Source organism: Schistocerca serialis, unplaced genomic scaffold, assembly GCF_023864345.2.
Source record: "Schistocerca serialis cubense isolate TAMUIC-IGC-003099 unplaced genomic scaffold, iqSchSeri2.2 HiC_scaffold_1261, whole genome shotgun sequence".
NCBI classification, from domain to species: domain Eukaryota; kingdom Metazoa; phylum Arthropoda; class Insecta; order Orthoptera; family Acrididae; genus Schistocerca; species Schistocerca serialis.
This window is the reverse complement of record NW_026047471.1, coordinates 4,354,573-4,374,032: the sequence shown is the minus strand read 5'-3', so window position 1 is coordinate 4,374,032 and position 19,460 is coordinate 4,354,573. Positions and strand designations below refer to the sequence as shown.

At 43.7% G+C, this 19,460-nt stretch overlaps 1 protein-coding gene across 1 annotated transcript in view; it reads left to right on the top strand.

Annotated features, from left to right (window-relative positions):
* Window positions 1-1,665: 1,665 nt before the first annotated feature.
* Window positions 1,666-19,460, top strand: part of LOC126438167 (zinc metalloproteinase nas-13-like) — a gene marked incomplete at its 5' end in the record, with an annotated part of 66,283 nt that continues 48,488 nt past the window's right edge. Inside the window, 2 exons of the mRNA XM_050090543.1 lie at window positions 1,666-1,674; window positions 4,621-4,780. Coding sequence (XP_049946500.1) covers window positions 1,666-1,674; window positions 4,621-4,780 — 169 coding nt within the window. The remainder of the gene's footprint in view (window positions 1,675-4,620; window positions 4,781-19,460) is intronic.

Here is a 19,460-nt window from a genome sequence, read left to right as displayed (position 1 = left end):
TGTGCGAATGACGTCGTGAGTTCCTGTCAGAAAGGTTACAGTACGCAATAACTGAGGGAAAATCATCGAGTAAAACAGAATTGAAATCTGGTGTTCCCTAAGGAAGTGGTGTATGCCCTTTGCTGTTCCTGATGTACATAAACGATTTAGGAGATAATCTGAGAAGCCCTCTTAGATTGTTTGTAGATGATGCCATCTTATAAAATCATCTGATGATCGAAAAAAACTGCAAAACGATTTAGACATGATATCTGTTTGGTGCGAAAAGTGATAGTTGAGTGTGTGGAGTCATTCACATGACTACCGAAAGGAGGGTGCCAAATTTCGGTTACAGGATAAAACACACAAATCAAAAGGCTGGAAATTTAACTAATTATTTAGGGATTACAATTATGAATAACTTAAATTGGAACAATCAGATAATTTTGTGAGGAAAGCAAACGAAAGACTGTGATTTATCGGCAGAACACTTAGGAATCGCAACAGGTCTACTAGAGAGACTGCTTACACTACGCTTGTTCATCCTCTCCTGGAGTACAGCTGCCCAGTGTGGGATCAGCATCAGATAGGACTGACAGAGGATATCTAAAAAGTTCAAAGAAGGGCAGCTCGTTTTGTACTATTGCGAAATAGGGGAGAGAGTACCAAGAGCGTGATATGTGAAGTGGGGTGGCTACCATTAAGAAAGAAAGTCATTTTTCATTGAGGCATGCTCTTTTCATGAAACTTCAATCACCTCCTTTCTCCTCAGTATGTAACAATGTTGTTCAAATGGCTCTGAGCACTACGGGACTCAACATCTTAGGTCATAAGTCCCCTAGAACTTAGAACTACTTAAACCTAACTAACCTAAGGACATCACACACACCCATGCCCGAGGCAGGATTCGAACCTGCGACCGTAGCAGTCCCGCGGTTCCGGACTGCAGCGCCAGAACCGCACGGCCACCGCGGCCGGCAACAATGTTGTGTTGGCAGCCACCTACATAGGGAGGAATGATCATCATAATAAAATGACAGAAATCAGAGCTCGCAAGGAAAGATTTAAATGTTCATTTTTCCTCATGCGGTGTTCGAGAGTGGAACGATAGAGAAATAGCTTGAAGGTGGTTCGATGAACCCTCCGCCAGGCACTTAATTTGAACTGCAGAGTAATCGTATTAATGTAGATCCTTGACAAGCATGCGAGGAGTTTTCTGTATCACATTTAAAACTTTTCAAATGTAAAACTGAGGTGAAACTGCTATTTTTGATATTTTGAAGACTCGAGAACAAATTCCAGAAGCACGTGTTTGCAAGATAAATGTACAAAGAATTGCAAACGAAAGTGTCAGAGCCGTAGAAACCTCAGGAAAATTTGTTTTCATGTCACCTTGAAAACACCGAAATCGCTAGACACCTGTTACACAAATGGATGGTATTGAGAACGATATTTTAAAGCACTCAGTGATTGAAATACATCCAGGGTGTTACAAAAAGGTACGGCCAAACTTTCAGGAAACATTCCTCACACACAAAGAAAGAAGATATGTTATGTGGGCATCTGTCCGGAAACGCTTACTTTCCATGTTAGAGCTCATTTTATTACTTCTCTTCAAATCACATTAATCATGGAATGGAAACACACAGCAACAGAACGTACCAGCGTGACTTCAAACACTTTGCTACAGGAAATGTTCAAAATGTCCTCCGTTAGCGAGGATACATGCATCCACCCTCCGTCGCATGGAATCCCTGATGCGCTGATGCAGCCCTGGAGAATGGCGTATTGTATCACAGCCGCCCACAATACGAGCACGAAGAGTCTCTACATTTGGTACCGGGGTTGCGTAGACAAGAGCTTTCAAATGCCCCCATAAATGAAAGTCAAGAGGGTTGAGGTCAGGAGAGCATGGAGGCCATGGAATTGGTCCACCTCTACCAATCCATCGGTCACCGAATCTGTTGTTGACAAGCGTACGAACACTTCGACTGAAATGTGCAGGAGCTCCATCGTGCATGAACCACATGTTGTGTCGTACTTGTAAAGGCACATGTTCTAGCAGCACAGGTAGAGTATCCCGTATGAAATCATGATAACGTGCTCCATTGAGCGTAGGTGGAAGGAACTAAAATGAGCTCTAACATGGAAATTGAGCGTTTCCGGACAAATGTCCACATAACATATTTTCTTCATTTGTGTGTGAGGAATGTTTCCTGAAAGTTTGGCCTTTTTGTAACACCCTGTATAAGGTGGGAAGAAACGATATCACAAAATGCATAAGTAAATTGGCCTTAAAGGCAGTGCTTCGTCAATGCGAAGAATTTTAAAAGACATTGGTTTCAGATATGTTAAGAAGATAGCTTTTGACTGAAAGAAGTGACATAAGCGCACCACGAACGACATCCCTTATAAAGATAGGCGATACAAGAGGAAGAGGTAGTTCAACAATGTATTACATTGACGAAACCCGGAATGAATCAGAATCATTCCATGAATACCTGCTGGAACATCAGTGATGGTACTGGGAGTTTTAACGTTCCGATAGGAGAAGAATATGGACTAATTCTGTTGACATCAGATAATGTACAGATAATTTTTAAAATAACCTTCTGCGTTAGTCTTTGCTACCAGTAATTTAAGCACAGTAATTTACATTTCGTTACAGTCGAACACACCCGTATACATGCATTGTACACATTTTAAGAAATTATATCGAGTAGAAACAGTTGTCAAACAAATGAAATGACATCAGTTTAAGTCTGATTAATTTTTCTGTGTATTACATTTTTACTTACAGTCCAAATCGCAATAAATGGCAATTATTGCAATATTTTTCGATGATCTTGTCATTAGACAATCGTCATTTAGAGAATAACTGTACTTGACGCCTTCACAAAGCTTCGTCAGCCGTTCTCGTCTTCGAACGTAACACAGACAATTACTGTGGAGCAGTTGACGCAATGTCAAGATGTGAAATAAAGTATCTATCATGTAGACGATTGTGCGAAATGGGTTTTAAAATGTATTAGTCCTGTTGTAGATCTGGACGTATAATACGATATACCAAAGGCAAATAAAACTGATTACTGTCCGCAGCTACACCTTTCGGCAACATAGAATTTTGTTTGCCCGGTGTCAGAGGTATCTAGTAGAACTCTAGTAACTTTTGACACAATCATTAGCCAAGAAATGTTTGTGGGCTATTGATAATGACAAATCATTCGAAATCAGTATAGTCACTAAACAGTTTATGTGAACGTTGACTGAAATAAAATCCCTCTCAGACGAGAACTTTTGCAGCAGCTGCCGTGAAGAAGCTCACTGACCGACGTTAGTACTTTATAACATAACGTTACCTCTTGTAATAACGTGAAATTTGCTTTACATTCTGTATCTGATATTCAACAGCATGAAATGTTACGTAAAATTATTCTGAAACGTTCACCTCTGGCAGTAATATTATAAGAAAGCTCGAGCCTTTCGTAAAAATCAGGAATGCAAAATAGCTGTGGCCCACAGATAGCGTGGAAGCAATCGTTTGATATTTAACTGACCGTGCAAGGAAAAGAAGTTTGCTTTCATAGTAGTTGCACTAAAAACAGTTGTCGGACTTCGAGAAAAATAAATGGTCGCAGGTTCTAATGAATGCAAATAGTTATTACAAGCAAAATGGCTTTTGAAATAATCACGAACCAAACGAAAGGCTTCCGTATTTAATTTCCTGACTTTTAATCAATGAAATCTATTTTTCTTTTTGTCTAAAATTAAGGAAGCTTTTCAAATAACGTAGTCATAATGCCCAATTTAGTTTTAATGAACGTTCAGTGCACACACGTAAATCAGACTCACTTTTATTAGTACAGCTCAGCGACAAAGATCTAATTCCATTCAACACCTAACAGCAAGAGAGCAAGAGCACTAGATAAAAAGAGAGCAAGCACGAGAGCTTTTCACACTCGCCGGCCGGAGTGGCCGAGCGGTTTTAGGCGCTACAGGCTGGAACCGTGCGACCGCTACGGTCGCAGGTTCGAATCCTGCCTCGGGCATGGATGTGTGTGATGTCCTTACGTTAGTTAGGTTTAATTAGTTCTGAGTTCTAGCGGACTGATGACCTCAGAAGTTAAGTCCCGTAGTGCTCAGAGACATTTTTTCACACTCGTGCATGCCATTTATAATATTCTAGCAGTGTTATGTTTGGGTAATTTTTATCTCAGTAATAGTAATAAGCATCGCTGCATTACGTAGAAGTTGGTCCCAATAAAATTAAACAGTGTTTCATATAAGTGTACTACATGTTTTCAGCTAGAAATTATTTCTCTTGATACGACGGGAAAGTTCGTTGAACCTGGCTGTGACGCAATAGCTTTCACTTGTTTGATAAATGCCAATAGAACACTGATGCTGTACCTTCATTGTGAATGTTGCTGATTGTAATGAACCTGTTTGTCGGCAACACCTTCTCTATTGGACTGATAATGGCAACGGAGCGTAGACTGACAGAGTACGAAACAGATCTGATTCAGGAACTAATGCTGGGGTACTTACAACGTAAGATTTCGACTGTAGTGGCATTGTGTCGTCTGTACAGAGTTGCAGCATTCCGCTAGTGACGTGGAGGTGGGTTCTGCTACAGGCAAGAAAGTGTCGTCGTGGAGCAGCGAGAGCGGACACAACCCAGAAGAGGTGGGCGAGTACTTCCAGGGCGACATCATCCAGCCGATGTCGAGGAACGGCATCCGGGCCAAGGGCGCCCGCTGGCCGCACGGCGTCGTCCACTACCAGATCAGCCCCGGCTTCAGTGAGTACGCCCGCACACGCTCTTTTTTTGTTTTCTCTCTGACATCTTGCTTCATAAATTCGCCGAAAAGAAATTATTATTTGTTGACCGCCACTGGTAATTTCCCTCAAGTTTAATTCCTTCTCCATTTGTTTATTTGGTTTTCTTGGATGCATGATGTGGTTTTAGATCGGAGCAGATAGGAAGAAACTTAAAAAACACGTCGATGGTGTAAAAGCTGCATAGAACGATGTCAAAGTGTTAAAACCTAGAAAAAGTGCACCTTTCGTATTTTAGCACAATACAGCCAACAACTCGAAGAAATAAAAATAAGAGTTTACAAAATAAAAGAAAGTGGGCATCGAAGTAAAAGAAGGACGACTAACAGGAATTTGGTATATCAGAAGCCAAACAAAGGGAAATGTTTCTTTGTATGATGCAAACCTTATACTAAATGTGCATCATCATTATTGACAAACAATACATTATTATGTCAATTTCAGATAAATGTGAATTACTTGTTTTTGCTGTAGTTATGTGGTTTTACTCAAGGAGAACGCCTTATTTTATCTTAATCACTATACTAATGTGTACGTCAGTGCCACTTAATAATGCAAACGGTACGTTCAGTGAACAGTTTAAGCCACTTAAAACGCGTTATGAACTGATTTACATCTGGCGCGCCACATTGACTGAAACGGAACATCGTGATAATGCTCACGGAAAAGCTATGAGAAAAGTGCTGCAGTTTGGCTGTGAAAGTGACTTCGATTTACGTATGAGAATACCATGTGAATAGTGTAGCCGTGAGAAAGAACAAAATTCACAAAATATTTGATTGCATCAGAAGTGCGTTCCCTTGCTCTGTATAACAATACGCCTCCCTTCTGTTTGTATTGTTTTGAAGCAGGTCACCATAACGAAACGGCTGTGTCGAGGAAGAGAGAGCAGCCTTTGCTGAAGCATCAGCTACGTGGTTGAGGTCACGTCCGTAAAACGAACTTCCCTAGAATCCACTGAAGTGTAGTCCAAAATGTTTCGAAACTGGGTAAATGAAAAATAGAGAAAAGTTACAATGGTGCCTTTAAAGCTTCTGGTATTCTACGTAGTGTCCTCTCACTTGAGTATAACGCACAGAACGCTGAATCAAATCATGCGAATGTGTCATAAATGTCCATCTTTCCGATGCTGATCAACTCGCGTGTCACATTGGTTAGAATGTCGGTTATATCATCAAAGCTTTCACCCTTGATGTGAGTTTCTGATATTTGTCGTTTTGTGGCAGGTTCGTACTGATAACACCAAGTCTCTTCCCTCGTGACGATTTTTTCTGACAAAAGAACTGTGCACGTCTTGAATCTCAGACAAGTTGCAGGATGCATCCACGTGTGGTCGTTTTTGTTCGTGTATGAAGGTGTGAGAAAGAAACTTCGTACACACTTTTCTCTTCTTCAGAAAAATATGGCGAATGTCTTGAAACGTGAGTTAGACGTGCTGCTCCAGTGCTATTTGTTACATAACAGCCTCGCGAAGTGGCCGCACGGTTAGAGACGCCATGTCACTGACTACGCGGCCCCTCTCGCCGCAGGTTCGAGTCCTCCCTCGGGCATGGGTGTGTGTGTTGTTCTTAGCATAGGTTAGTTTAAGTAGTGTGTAAGTCTAGGGAGCGATTACCTCCGCAGTTTGGTCCAAAAAATGGCTCTGAGTACTATGGGACTTAACATCTATGTTCATCAGTCCCCTAGAGCTTAGAACTACTTAAACCTAACTAACCCAGGACATCACACAACGCCTAGTCATCACGAGGTAGAGAAAATCCCTAACCCCGCTGGGAATCGAACCCGGGAACCCGGGCGCGGGAACGCTACCGCACGACCACGAGCTGCGGACGCAGTTTGGTCCCTTGAGAAGTCACACACATTCTTTTGTTGCACAACAGCGTTCTCACACTTTAACAGCACATCCACTACTTAACAATGCCTGCTCGACACGAAATAAGATATAGTAGTTAATGAACAGATGCTAGTGGAAACGGTCTCCACAGATTTTTTTCAGGGTGTTTTCCGCCGTGGACTGTATTGGTATATTATTCAATACAGTTAAAATTCAGACATTTTGGCCGTTGGCAAATGCTTCTGCAACATAGCTACAATTAACAGCTAAATGTTGGAGTGACAGTTATTTATCAATAATCAATACTTTTAGATTTTCGTGCAACTGATAATTCTTTGTTGATGATCGATTGTAGTTAGTGACATCATCGTTTCGTAACAAAAAAAAAAAATAAAAATAAAAAAAATGGCTCTGAGCACTATGGGACTTAACTGCTGAGGTCATCAGTCCCCTAGAACTTAGAACTACTTAAACCTAACTGACCTAAGGACATCACACACAGCCATGCCCGAGGCAGGATTCGAATCTAAGACCGTAGCGGTCGCACGGTTCCAGATTGTAGCGCCTAGAACCGCTCGGCCACCCCGGCCGGCCGTTTTGTAACAGATGTAGGCCATTTGATTTAGAGGCTTTGATGAATCACAGAAGTTCACACGTGTCTATTACTGTCGCAACGCCGGCAATAGTAGTAAATAAGTTGTTGTGACTTAGCACGACAGCCAAGTCACAACGAGAGGAAGCCGAAAGGCACGCGTTAAGCTCACGCAGATTGGCGTGAGGTCTGGAACAGTTAAAAGGAAATGAGAACTTAGAAAATGGACGCAGTTGCTGTAATACTTAACTTTAATCCACATTTGTAGAACATCGCTCTTGATGATACATGCTTCACAATATTAATTATCAAAGCTATGGCGCCTTGCTAGGTCGTAGCCAATGACTTAGCTGAAGGCTATGCTATCGTCTCGGCAAATGAGAGCGTATTTGTCAGTGAACCATTGCTATGAACGTCGGCTTTACAACTGGGGCGAGTGCCAGTACGTCTCTCTAGACCTGCCGTGTGGTGGCGCTCGGTCTGCAATTACTGACAGTGGCGACACGCGGGTCCGACGTATACTAATGGACCGCGGCCGATTTAAAGGCTACCACCTAGCAAGTGTGGTGTCTGGCGGTGACACCGCATAAGTAAACTAAACTTACTGTACAGTACGATGAACACATGATTAATTTGTAGGAGATTTGGAGATATTCAGCCGACCCCTCTGGGACTAGCAACGACTCTTGGCCGGCTGGGCAACTGAGCAACTGAGCTTGGATGACAGACATAGCCACGTCATTCCACGCTGCTTCAGACCATTGAGAGTGATCATCAATCGTAGTGGCTGGTGATTGGTGGCGTGCAAGTGTCTCGGCAGCCGGTGACCAGCTGTTTTCCGTGGTTAAGAGACCGGAGAACATCCTGGCCGGGGTGACAGTCGAATAAACGCTGTGTCGAGTTAGGGCAGAACAGCCGGGGCAGCAAGGACTCTTGCTGTCTTGTTGTAAACAATTCACGGGAAACTTGAGATAAGGCACGCAGCCATTGGCCTTCGCGCCTCAGGAATGTGACGGCAGTTGTCCAAATTACCTTCTATACAAACCACAAATGATTATGTCGTGTACCCAATGGCACTGACCAGATGTTTTCAGTGGTTGAGAGATCGGAGAACATGCTGGCCAAAAATAATGCCATATGCACAACTGGCTTTCGTTCGAAAGACGAAGTGGTGACACTTCTGTGCTCAGGTTCTGACACCTTACGACCCTGAAATAAATTCAAATTTGGTAATTTCAATGATTTAATACACTCCTGGAAATTGAAATAAGAACACCGTGAATTCATTGTCCCAGGAAGGGGAAACTTTATTGACACATTCCTGGGGTCAGATACATCACATGATCACACTGACAGAACCACAGGCACATAGACTCAGGCAACAGAGCATGCACAATGTCGGCACTAGTACAGTGTATATCCACCTTTCGCAGCAATGCAGGCTGCTATTCTCCCATGGAGACGATCGTAGAGATGCTGGATGTAGTCCTGTGGAACGGCTTGCCTGCCATTTCCACCTGGCGCCTCAGTTGGACCAGCATTCGTGCTGGACGTGCAGACCGCGTGAGACGACGCTTCATCCAGTCCCAAACATGCTCAATGGGGGACAGATCCGGAGATCTTGCTGGCCAGGGTAGTTGACTTACACCTTCTAGAGCACGTTGGGTGGCACGGGATACATGCGGACGTGCATTGTCCTGTTGGAACAGCAAGTTCCCTTGCCGGTCTAGGAATGGTAGAACGATGGGTTCGATGACGGTTTGGATGTACCGTGCACTATCCAGTGTCCCCTCGACGATCACCAGTGGTGTACGGCCAGTGTAGGAGATCGCTCCCCACACCATGATGCCGGTTGATGGCCCTGTGTGCCTCGGTCGTATGCAGTCCTGATTGTGGCGCTCACCTGCACGGCGCCAAACACGCATACGACCATCATTGGCACCAAGGCAGAAGCGACTCTCATCGCTGAAGACGACACGTCTCCATTCGTCCCTCCATTCACGCCTGTCGCGACACCACTGGAGGCGGGCTGCACGATGTTGGGGCATGAGCGGAAGACGGCCTAACGGTGTGCGGGACCGTAGCCCAGCTTCATGGAGACGGTTGCGAATGGTCCTCGCCGATACCCCAGGAGCAACAGTGTCCCTAATTTGCTGGGAAGTGGCGGTGCGGTCCCCTACGGCACTGCGTAGGATCCTACGGTCTTGGCGTGCATCCGTGCGTCACTGCGGTCCGGTCCCAGGTCGACGGGCACGTGCACCTTCCGCCGACCACTGGCGACAACATCGATGTACTGTGGAGACCTCACGCCCCACGTGTTGAGCAATTCGACGGTACGTCCACCCGGCCTCCCGCATGCCCACTATACGCCCTCGCTCAAAGTCCGTCAACTGCACATACGGTTCAAGTCCACGCTGTCGCGGCATGCTACCAGTGTTAAAGACTGCGATGGAGCTCCGTATGCCACGGCAAACTGGCTGACACTGACGGCGGCGGTGCACAAATGCTGCGCAGCTAGCGCCATTCGACGGCCAACACCGCGGTTCCTGGTGTGTCCGCTGTGCCGTGCGTGTGATCATTGCTTGTACAGCCCTCTCGCAGTGTCCGGAGCAAGTATGGTGGGTCTGACACACCGGTGTCAATGTGTTCTTTTTTCCATTTCCAGGAGTGTATAAAGGTTAGGTGTCACAAGATGGTGGGTGCGAGTATTGTCGACCACAAAACGTACAGTCGTGCTCGAAAGTATCCGAACGACCTGAATTGCATTTCATCTGGTTCGCATGCAACCCGCATAACGCAGCTGTCTGGCAGATCCTCTAATCGCTTCTCGGTATAGTCGTTTGACTACTGAAAATGGCTCCAATAAGTCACCACTAGAAAACACTGCTCTGTATCGCAATAGCTCAAGATGTTAAGTTATACCACGATACTACAAATATCAGGGAACACCTTATCACAAATAAGACTGTCCTTAAGGCTTGTAAGCACACATTTATTACAAAAAATGACATACCTGAAATGAAACCACTCTCATTATTACGTCAGATACGTAATGCATGTAGTAAATTCGTCGTATTCATGATTTCCTCCTCAAAGTAACATACCGTGCTTATTATTTAACACAAAATGACATTAAAAATTTAAGTTATTCACGAGCAGCTAGTTCAGAATATGTATGACCTTCAAATGACACGACGAACCGTCTCGTTCTGCATATCGATTCGAACCCAGGTCATGCAGACTAAGCAAAGATTTCGTGACTAACGGAAACTATCAGTCATTCCTGACTATGCACACAGAGAGTGATGTACCTAGATTTTAGACAGTTTCAGTTGGCAAATATCAACTTTAAATTACATAACGTAAACATTTTTAACGGACGGGAATTACTACCCAACATCTATAGTCCCTCTTGACGAACAACGAGAGATATTAAATATTGCTCATTCACAAGCAACTTACTTGAAATGCCGTGAGGTAAAGCTTTGGGTTGGAGAGGGATTCGAACCCAGAACCTAATCTTATTGTTATCGAAGCACAATCAACTGTGCATATCGGATTTTCTTGACAGTAGCTAGATGTTTTAACTGAAATGACGAGACGAAACATTAATTTTTTCCTTCCCAGGACTCCAAACCGGACACCTATCGCTGTTATATTCTAGAGAAAACGAAAGTTAAATATGGGTTTTTTTACACCAGCAGCGACATGTGAGCATGTTTGAACTATACATAATATGACAAAGAGTGTTGTGCTGACTGGGAGTCGAACCCCACACACATCGTTGTTGACTACACACAAAGAGACGTCAGCTACCGAATTTTTCTCCACCAGCATCCTTGAACTTACAGTGATCTCGCAAATAGTTCTGTGTCTCACTGGGAGTCAAAAACGTCAGATATCGTTAGAGTTGACAACGAATGAAAATGCATTAAAAATCAAAATTGTTATCCACCAGCAGATAGGTGTTCTCATGCTAGAGCTTGATAATACATTATGAAAAGGTTAGTGCTTGGCCAGGATTCGAACCCATTCACGCGCAATATGTACAGATGTTGAAGAATCTGCAGTTTTGAACAAACTACTAATTGTAGTCGAACTGTATTGTCACGAAAGATACAAATTTCGCGTTAAGGGCAGTCTGAGTTGCATTCCCAGTTAGAAACAATTTTATCGACCTACAGAAGCTCAAATAAAAGATGGAATATGCGTCCTGGAGCCTACATAGCGTTTGTTTCGTCACTAGAAATAAATAACTAGTATAATAAAGGTTACTGGTGGTAGTGTTTCTACATGTCGCCACTCCTGACTTTATTGTGGTTCAACCTAACGTCTACTTGGTAGAGAAGGAATATCGCGACTAATGTGACTAATGTGAATTTCAGACCACAACGCCATTACACCTTCTTCACTTGGTGTAACCAGAAGAGAATAGTATCTGTCTCTCCCTATCAAAAATCATCGGCAGAAGTTGGAATCGAACCCAGGCCGTAAGTATATGAACCTATTATCAATCCAACAGACCACCGAACCCGCTCCTCATAACGCCATTGCGCCACACTGGATCGGAATTCTGACACACAGGCTCCCTGTAGTGGTTTGGAGCATGTTTAGTACATTCATTTACTTGGTTGACCAAATCGCAATCAACTAGCTGCCTCAGTTACCCAGTGCATACGTTCGACTCTATTTTGTAATCACCGAAGTAAAATGAAGAAACTGCCACCTAAACAGAACTGCCAACAGTGTAGGATGCAGAAGCATTATCTCACAGCATTGTGGAATGCGGAAGTTCTGGAGGAATTGTTACTGACTTCTGCAGGTGCTGTAGCTACTTGTCAGCTAGTAGCGTAATGGTAAGCGTCGCGCACCATAGATAAGATGTCGCTAGTTCCAGTTCATTCACGGTTACATCTTTGGAAACGCATCTTGTGTGTAGTGGGGTTCGATTCCCAGTCAGCACTAAACTCTTCGTCATATTACACTACTGGCCATTAAAATTGCTACACCAAGAAGAAATGCAGATGATAAACGGGTATTCATTGTACAAATATATTATACTAGAACTGACATGTGATTACATTTTCATGCAATCAGTGCCCAAAACAACCACCTCTGGCCATAATAACGGCCTTGATATGCCTAGGCATTGAGTCAAACAGAGCTTGAATGGGGTGTACAGGTGCAGCTGCCCATGCAGCTTCAACACGATACCACAGTTCATCAAGCGTAGGGACTGGCGTATTGTGACGAGCCAGTTGCTCGGCCACCATTGACCAGACGTTTTCAATTTGTGAGAGATCTGGAGAATGTGCTGGCCAGGGCAGCAGGCGAACATTTTCTGTATCCAGAAAGGCCCGTACAGGACCTTCAACATGCGGTCGTGCATTATCCTGCTGAAATGTAGGGTTTCGCATGGATCGAATGAAGGGTAGAGCCACGGGTCGAAACACATCTGAAATGTCATGTCCACTGTTCAAAGTGCCGTCAATGCGAGCAAGAGGTGAGCGAGACGTGTAACCAATGGCACACCATACCATCACGCCGGGTGATACGCCAGTATGGAGATAACGAATACACGCTTCCAATGTGCGTTCACCGTGATGTTGCCAAACACGGATGAGACCATCATGATGCTGTAAATAGAACCTGGATTCATCCAAAAAAATGACGTTTTGGCATTCCTGCACCCAGGTTCGTCGTTGAGTACACCATCGCAAGCGCTCCTGTCTGTGATGCAGCGTCAAGGGTAACCACAGCCATAGTCTCCGAGGCTGGCCGCTGTGGCCGAGCGCTTCTAGGCGCTTCAGTCCGGAACCGCGCTGCTGTTACGGTCGCAGGTTCGAATCCTGCCTGGTTCATGGATGTGTGTGATGTAGTTCTAAGTCTAGGCGGCATGACCTCAGATGTTAAGCCCCATAGTGCTTAGAGCCATTTGAACATTTTTTTTGGTCTCCGAGCTGATAGTCCATGCTGCTGCAAAACGTCGTCGAACTGTTCGTGCAGATGGTTGTTGTCTTGCAAACGTCTCCACTGTTGACTTAGGAATCGAGACGTGGCTGCACGATCCGTTGCAGCCATGCGGATAAGATGCCTGTCATCTCGACTGCTAGTGTTAACGAGGCCGTTGGGATCCAGCACGGCGTTCCGTATTACCCTCCTGAACCCACCGATCCCATAATCTGCTAACAGTCATTTGATCTCGACCAACGCGAGCAGCAATGGCCCGATACGATAAACCGCAATCGCGATAGGCTACAATCCGACCTTTATCAAAGTCGGAAACGTGATGGTACGCATTTCTCCACCTTACACGAGGCATCACAACAACGTTTCACCAGGCAAAGCCGGTCAACTGCTGTTTGTGTATGAGAAATCGGTTGGAAAGTTTCCTCATGTCAGCACGTTGTAGGTGTCGCCACTGGCGCCAAACTTGTGTGAATGCTCTGAAAAGCTAATCATTTGCATATCGCAGCATCTTCTTCCAGTCGATTAAATTCCGCGTCTGTAGCACGTCATCTTCGTGGTGTAGCAATTTTAATGGCCAGTAGTGTATGTCTAGTTCAAACACGCACACATGTCGGTGCCGGTGTAACAAACCCATATTTAACGTTCGTTTTCTGTAGAATATAACAGCGATAGGTGTCCGGTTGGAGCCCTGGGAAGGAAAAAATTAATGTTTCGTCTCGTCATTTCAGTTAAAACATCTAGCTACTGTCAAGAAAATCCGATATGCACAGTTGATTGTGCTTCGATAACAATAAGATTAGGTTCTGGGTTCGAATCCCTCTCCAACCCAAAGCTTTACCTCACGGCATTTCAAGTAAGTTGCTTGTGAATGAGCAATATTTAATATCTCTCGTTGTTCGTCAAGAGGGACTATAGATGTTGGGTAGTAATTCCTGTCCGTTAAAAATGTTTACGTTATGTAATTTAAAGTTGATATTTGCCAACTGAAACTGTCTAAAATCTAGGTACATCACTCTCTGTGTGCATAGTCAGGAATGACTGATAGTTTCCGTTAGTCACGAAATCTTTGCTTAGTCTGCATGACCTGGGTTCGAATCGATATGCAGAACGAGACGGTTCGTCGTGTCATTTGAAGGTCATACATATTCTGAACTAGCTGCTCGTGAATAACTTAAATTTTTAATGTCATTTTGTGTTAAATAATAAGCGCGGTATGTTACTTTGAAGAGGAAATCATGAATACGACGAATTTACTACATGCATTACCTATCTGACGTAATAATGAGAGTGGTATCATTTCAGGTATGTCATATATTGTAATAAATGTATGCTTACAAGCCTTAAGGACAGTCTCATTTGTGATAAGGTGTTCCCTGATATTTGTAGTATTGAGGTATAACTTAACATGTTGAGTTATAGCGATACAGAGCAGTGTTTTCTAGTGGTGACTTATTGGAACCATTTTCAATAGTCAAACGACTGCACCGGGGAGCGATTAGAGGACCTGCTAGACAGCTGCGTTATGTGGGTTGCATGCGAATCAGGCGAAATGCAATTCAGGTCGTTCGGACACTTTTGAGCATGACTGTACATCTCAGCACGGTGATAGAGCCAATGCTTCGTACCGACTTCGGCGTGAAGCTGAGAATGCAACACATAAGGGAAATTAACCACACCAAAAACTTTTGAACGTTCGTGGGTCCTGTGTCCGACAGGTGTAGGCCGCACAATGACGTCATTAGTATACAATGTCCGAATCATTCTTTGCATAGCTTGCGTGAAAATACTGCGAGATACAAAAATAAAATCTCAATGACGGATAGAGTAAGACGTAACGAAAAGTAATGACTGAACACGATAAGTGTTCGGTTATTAACGTCCAATAACAATGTGCCGTTGACGCCCCTGTTCCACCCTCGATCCTCTGAAAACACATGATACAAATTAAAAATCATATAAAAGTGATATGGTTTTTGCTAGAACTAAAAGGCAGAATAACTTTATCTTCATAAGATAACCTAATTATCATCTACATGATAATCTTTACAATGAGAATGGCAACCGTACCTTACGAGAGCGAGACAACGAAAGAGAAAACTGAAAAGAGATAACAAAACATGCGAAGCACAAAAATATCAGATGAACGAAATTAGTCCCGCGATTAGATATGATTTTTAGGTGTCGATACACTCACGTAAATGCGTAAATTAACAAACAGTTCATACATATAAAATTGGATGAAATAAAAAGTGATAATACAGGTTTGCGTTGGGAGCACCGCTGCCAACCCGCGGTTACCTCGAGATCCGCGTCAAAGGAGGCTGCAACAATGCCGCGTTCAAAAAAATGGTTCAAATGGCTCTGAGCACTATGGGATTTAACAGCTGAGGTCATCAGTCCCCTAGAACTTAGAACTACTTAAACCCAACTAACCTAAGGACATCACACACATCCATGCCCGAGGCAGGATTCGAACCTGCGACCGTAGCAGTAGCGCGGTTCCAGACTGAAGCGCCTAGAACCGCTCGGCCACAGTGGCCGGCAATGGCGCGTTCACCTGCTGACGTTGTCGTACTGTGAGGTAGATACTTGGCTAACTACGGAGGTCGTCTCTCTGTGCAGTCTTGGTTCAGCGCTGACGAGCCCATCTCCTATCTCAGGGAACTTGACGCGACAGCATGATCCTGCCTGGTCGAAGAACTGTAAGCCTAACTCCTCGCCGCTAGTCGAGTGGTTCCATTGAGATCCTCCATGAGGTAGTGACATCACGACCTACACTAGCAAGAGACCCTGTCTTCGTTGACTTCCATTTTTATTTATTATTATTATTATTTGTAGCCCGACATGAGTTCCATTGCAGTGTCAACCTGTTCATATCAGAATAACACTTACACTTGCTGCATATATTCCAATCTCTGTTTTCCCCTACAGATTTTATCCCCTAAAATTCCCTCAACTAGGGCGGAGGTTATTTCTTGATGAGTTAATACGTAACACATACTCTACTATTCTGTTTCTTCTTCTCAACAACGTGTTCTCACGTTCCTCTTCTCCCCTTTTATGTGGAGAACTCATATATAATGAGTCCACCTAATTTCCAATGTCCTTCTACAGCACTACATCTCCTCTTTTCTGTTTTTTTTTTTTTTTTTCACATTTCATGATTCGCTTCCATACAGTGCTGTGGTCCAAACGTACGAATTTCTTCTTCATATTAAGGCTCATGTCTGATACTGGAGGTTTTAGTTGGTGACGAATGCTCTCTTCACCATTGCTAATCTGCTTATTTGAATCCTCCTTTTTTCGTCCTACATGTATTATTCTGCTCGCAATGTCGTAGAATTCTTTAGTCTACTTCATGCTCACCAGTTTGGGAGTTAAGTTCAGCGTTACTCACATTACTGCTACTCCACATTACTTTCGTCTTTCTGTGGTTTACTTTCAATACACAGTCCGCAGCTCGTGGTCTTGTGGTAGCGTTCTCGTTTCCCGAGTACGGGGTCCCGGGTTCGATTCCCGGCGGGGTCAGGGGATTTTCTCTGCCTCGTGGTGTTGTGTGTGTTCTTCATCATCATTGACTCGCAAGTAACCGAAGTGGGGTAAACTAAAAAAAAAAAAAAAGAAAAAACCTTGCAATACGGCGGCCGAACTTCCCCGCATGGGACCTCCCGGCCAACAATGCCATACGATCATTTCATTTCATTTTCAATCCACAGTGTGTTCTCACTAGTCTTCTCACTCAACATTTCCAGTAATTTTTCTACTCTTTCACCGAGTATAGCAATGTCATCTGCAAGTCTTATCATTGACACATTTGATTCCACGCTTCATCGTTTGTTTTATTTCTGTCATTGTTTCTTTGCCGTGTAGATTGAAGAGCAAATATTGAAAAAAAAATGGTTCAAATGGCTCTGAGCACTATGGGACTCAACTGCTGTGGTCATCAGTCCTCTAGAACTTAGAACTACTTAAACCTAACTAACCTAAGGACATCACACACATCCATGCCCGAGGCAGGATTCGAACCTGCGACCGTAGCAGTCGCACGGTTCCGGACTGCGCGCCTAGAACCGCGAGACCACCGCGGCCGGCAGCAAATATTGAAAACTGCATCGCTGTTTTATACTGTTTCCAATCCTAGTACTTCATTCTTGGTGTACCATTCTTCAACACAAAAGACATAATCCCATCTTCTCATAAGCAACCAATATTAAAGTGCGATTACTGGATGAGAAATCTGCTACTTAATCTTTTCCTCTATGCAGGATATAGATGTTGTTACTACTACCTACTCCCATTTCTCTGAAATGGTACCCATTTGCACAGCGAAGAATGTCAACTTAATGTTTGTTGCACTGTTTTAATGAAGTTGCAGTTGCATTCTGAGTTTCGTCTATACAGTGATGTAAATATCTTTCTTATTCAATTGATGCTACAGACGAATGTTGAACCTTACGTGGACTGATAATGCAAAGAATGAGGAGGTTCTTCTCAGAATCGGAGAAGAAAGGAATAGATGGAAAACACTGACAAGAAGAAGGGACAGGGTGGTAGGACATCTGTTAAGACATAAGGGAATAACTTACATGGTACCAGAGGGAGCTGTGTAGGGTAAAAACTGCAGCGGAAGACAGAAACTGGTATACATCCAGAAAATAGTTGAGGAGGTAGGTTGCAAGTGCTACTCTGAGATGAAGAGGTTAGCACAGGAAAGGAATTCGTGGCGGACCTCATCAAACCATTCAAAAAAAAAAAATTGATTATTGTTGTGGCGTAACAAGCTAGCTACGCCACACTGAGAAGGGAGCCGAAAGGCACGCGTACACACACGCCGACTGGCGTCAAGTCTGGAACAGGATAAGTAGTGAATTCTAATAAGAAAAGTATGCAGCTCCTCAAATACTTAACTTTATTCCATGTTGTGGTACATCGCTGTTGATAATACAAATAAGACTCTCTTCAGATACGGTTAATGGCGCCTTGCTAGGTCGTAGCCATGGACTTAGCTGAAGGCTATTCTAACAGTCTCTCGGCAAATGAGAGAAAGGCTTCGTCAGTGTAGTCGCTAGCAAAGTCGTCGTACAACTGGGGCGAGTGCTATTTCGTATCTCGAGACCTGCCTGGTGGTGGCGCTCGGTCTGCGATCACACAGTGGCGACACGCGGGTCCGACATGTACTAAATGGGACCGCGGCCGATTTAAGCTACCACGTAGCAAGTGTGGTGTCTGGCGGTGACACCACAATTATTAATATGGTTACGTCCAAGTAAATGTGTCACACATTTCGACGAAAAATCTGAAGAAAGGAAAAGGATGTCCAATTTTTCTGATAAATTTAGAAGTGGAAGAACATTATTTTTGTTGACTATTATTCATTAATACAGAATTATTTCTCTTAATTTATATTTGACTTATACTTTATACATGATTCAAACTGAAGATCTAGTCTATTAACCTAGAACAGGAAGTTTTTTCACAAAATAATAACATGTTAGGCATCGTTTATGAAAACTTTTCTAGGTTGCGTAAGGGATAATGTTTTCGCTATAGCTTTATTTCACTTCCCACAATACAGTGTGAACGTTAATAAAATCGACTAACTGTAGGAACCGATTCCTGGCTAGAAATGCAGGAAAGGAGATCCTATGAACATGTGTAGGGAAATGTATCGTTGCCACGATAGACGACTCTGATTGACAGTTCCATTGACCACATGCCGTGTGTTCCTTGTGTGTTGCGGTCTGTGTGATTTTTTTTTCCTTTATTGATTTTCGATGGGGGCGGGCTGGCAGCAGCTTAGTACGCCGCTCTTCAGCCTACAGAATTTTTAAAACATAAGAAGAAGGTAATAAACAATAAAAACAGGCGGTAAAACGGTGACTTTAATTGTAAAACGGCGGAAAATCGTAGAAAGTGAAAACATAAAACAAAGGGTTGGCGATGCTAAAAAAATTCACAGGAAGTAGACACGTAAAATAGTAGACAGACAATTAAAAAACACGGCAACAGTCTGGTTTCTGTTCGCAAGAGATATAAAAATCACACCCAGTGACAGTATGATTGCCGTTTGCAACACTTTGGAAGACACACAACACTGAAAACACTGCACTAAAAAGTTGGCATGAAGATGACACACCACAGCCAAGGGCAGAGGGGGGGGGGGGGGACCTGGACAGATGAGGGAAAAACGAAGTGGGGGGGGGGGGGGTGGAACCGACGGAAGGAGAGAACTCATAAGGAAGGGCA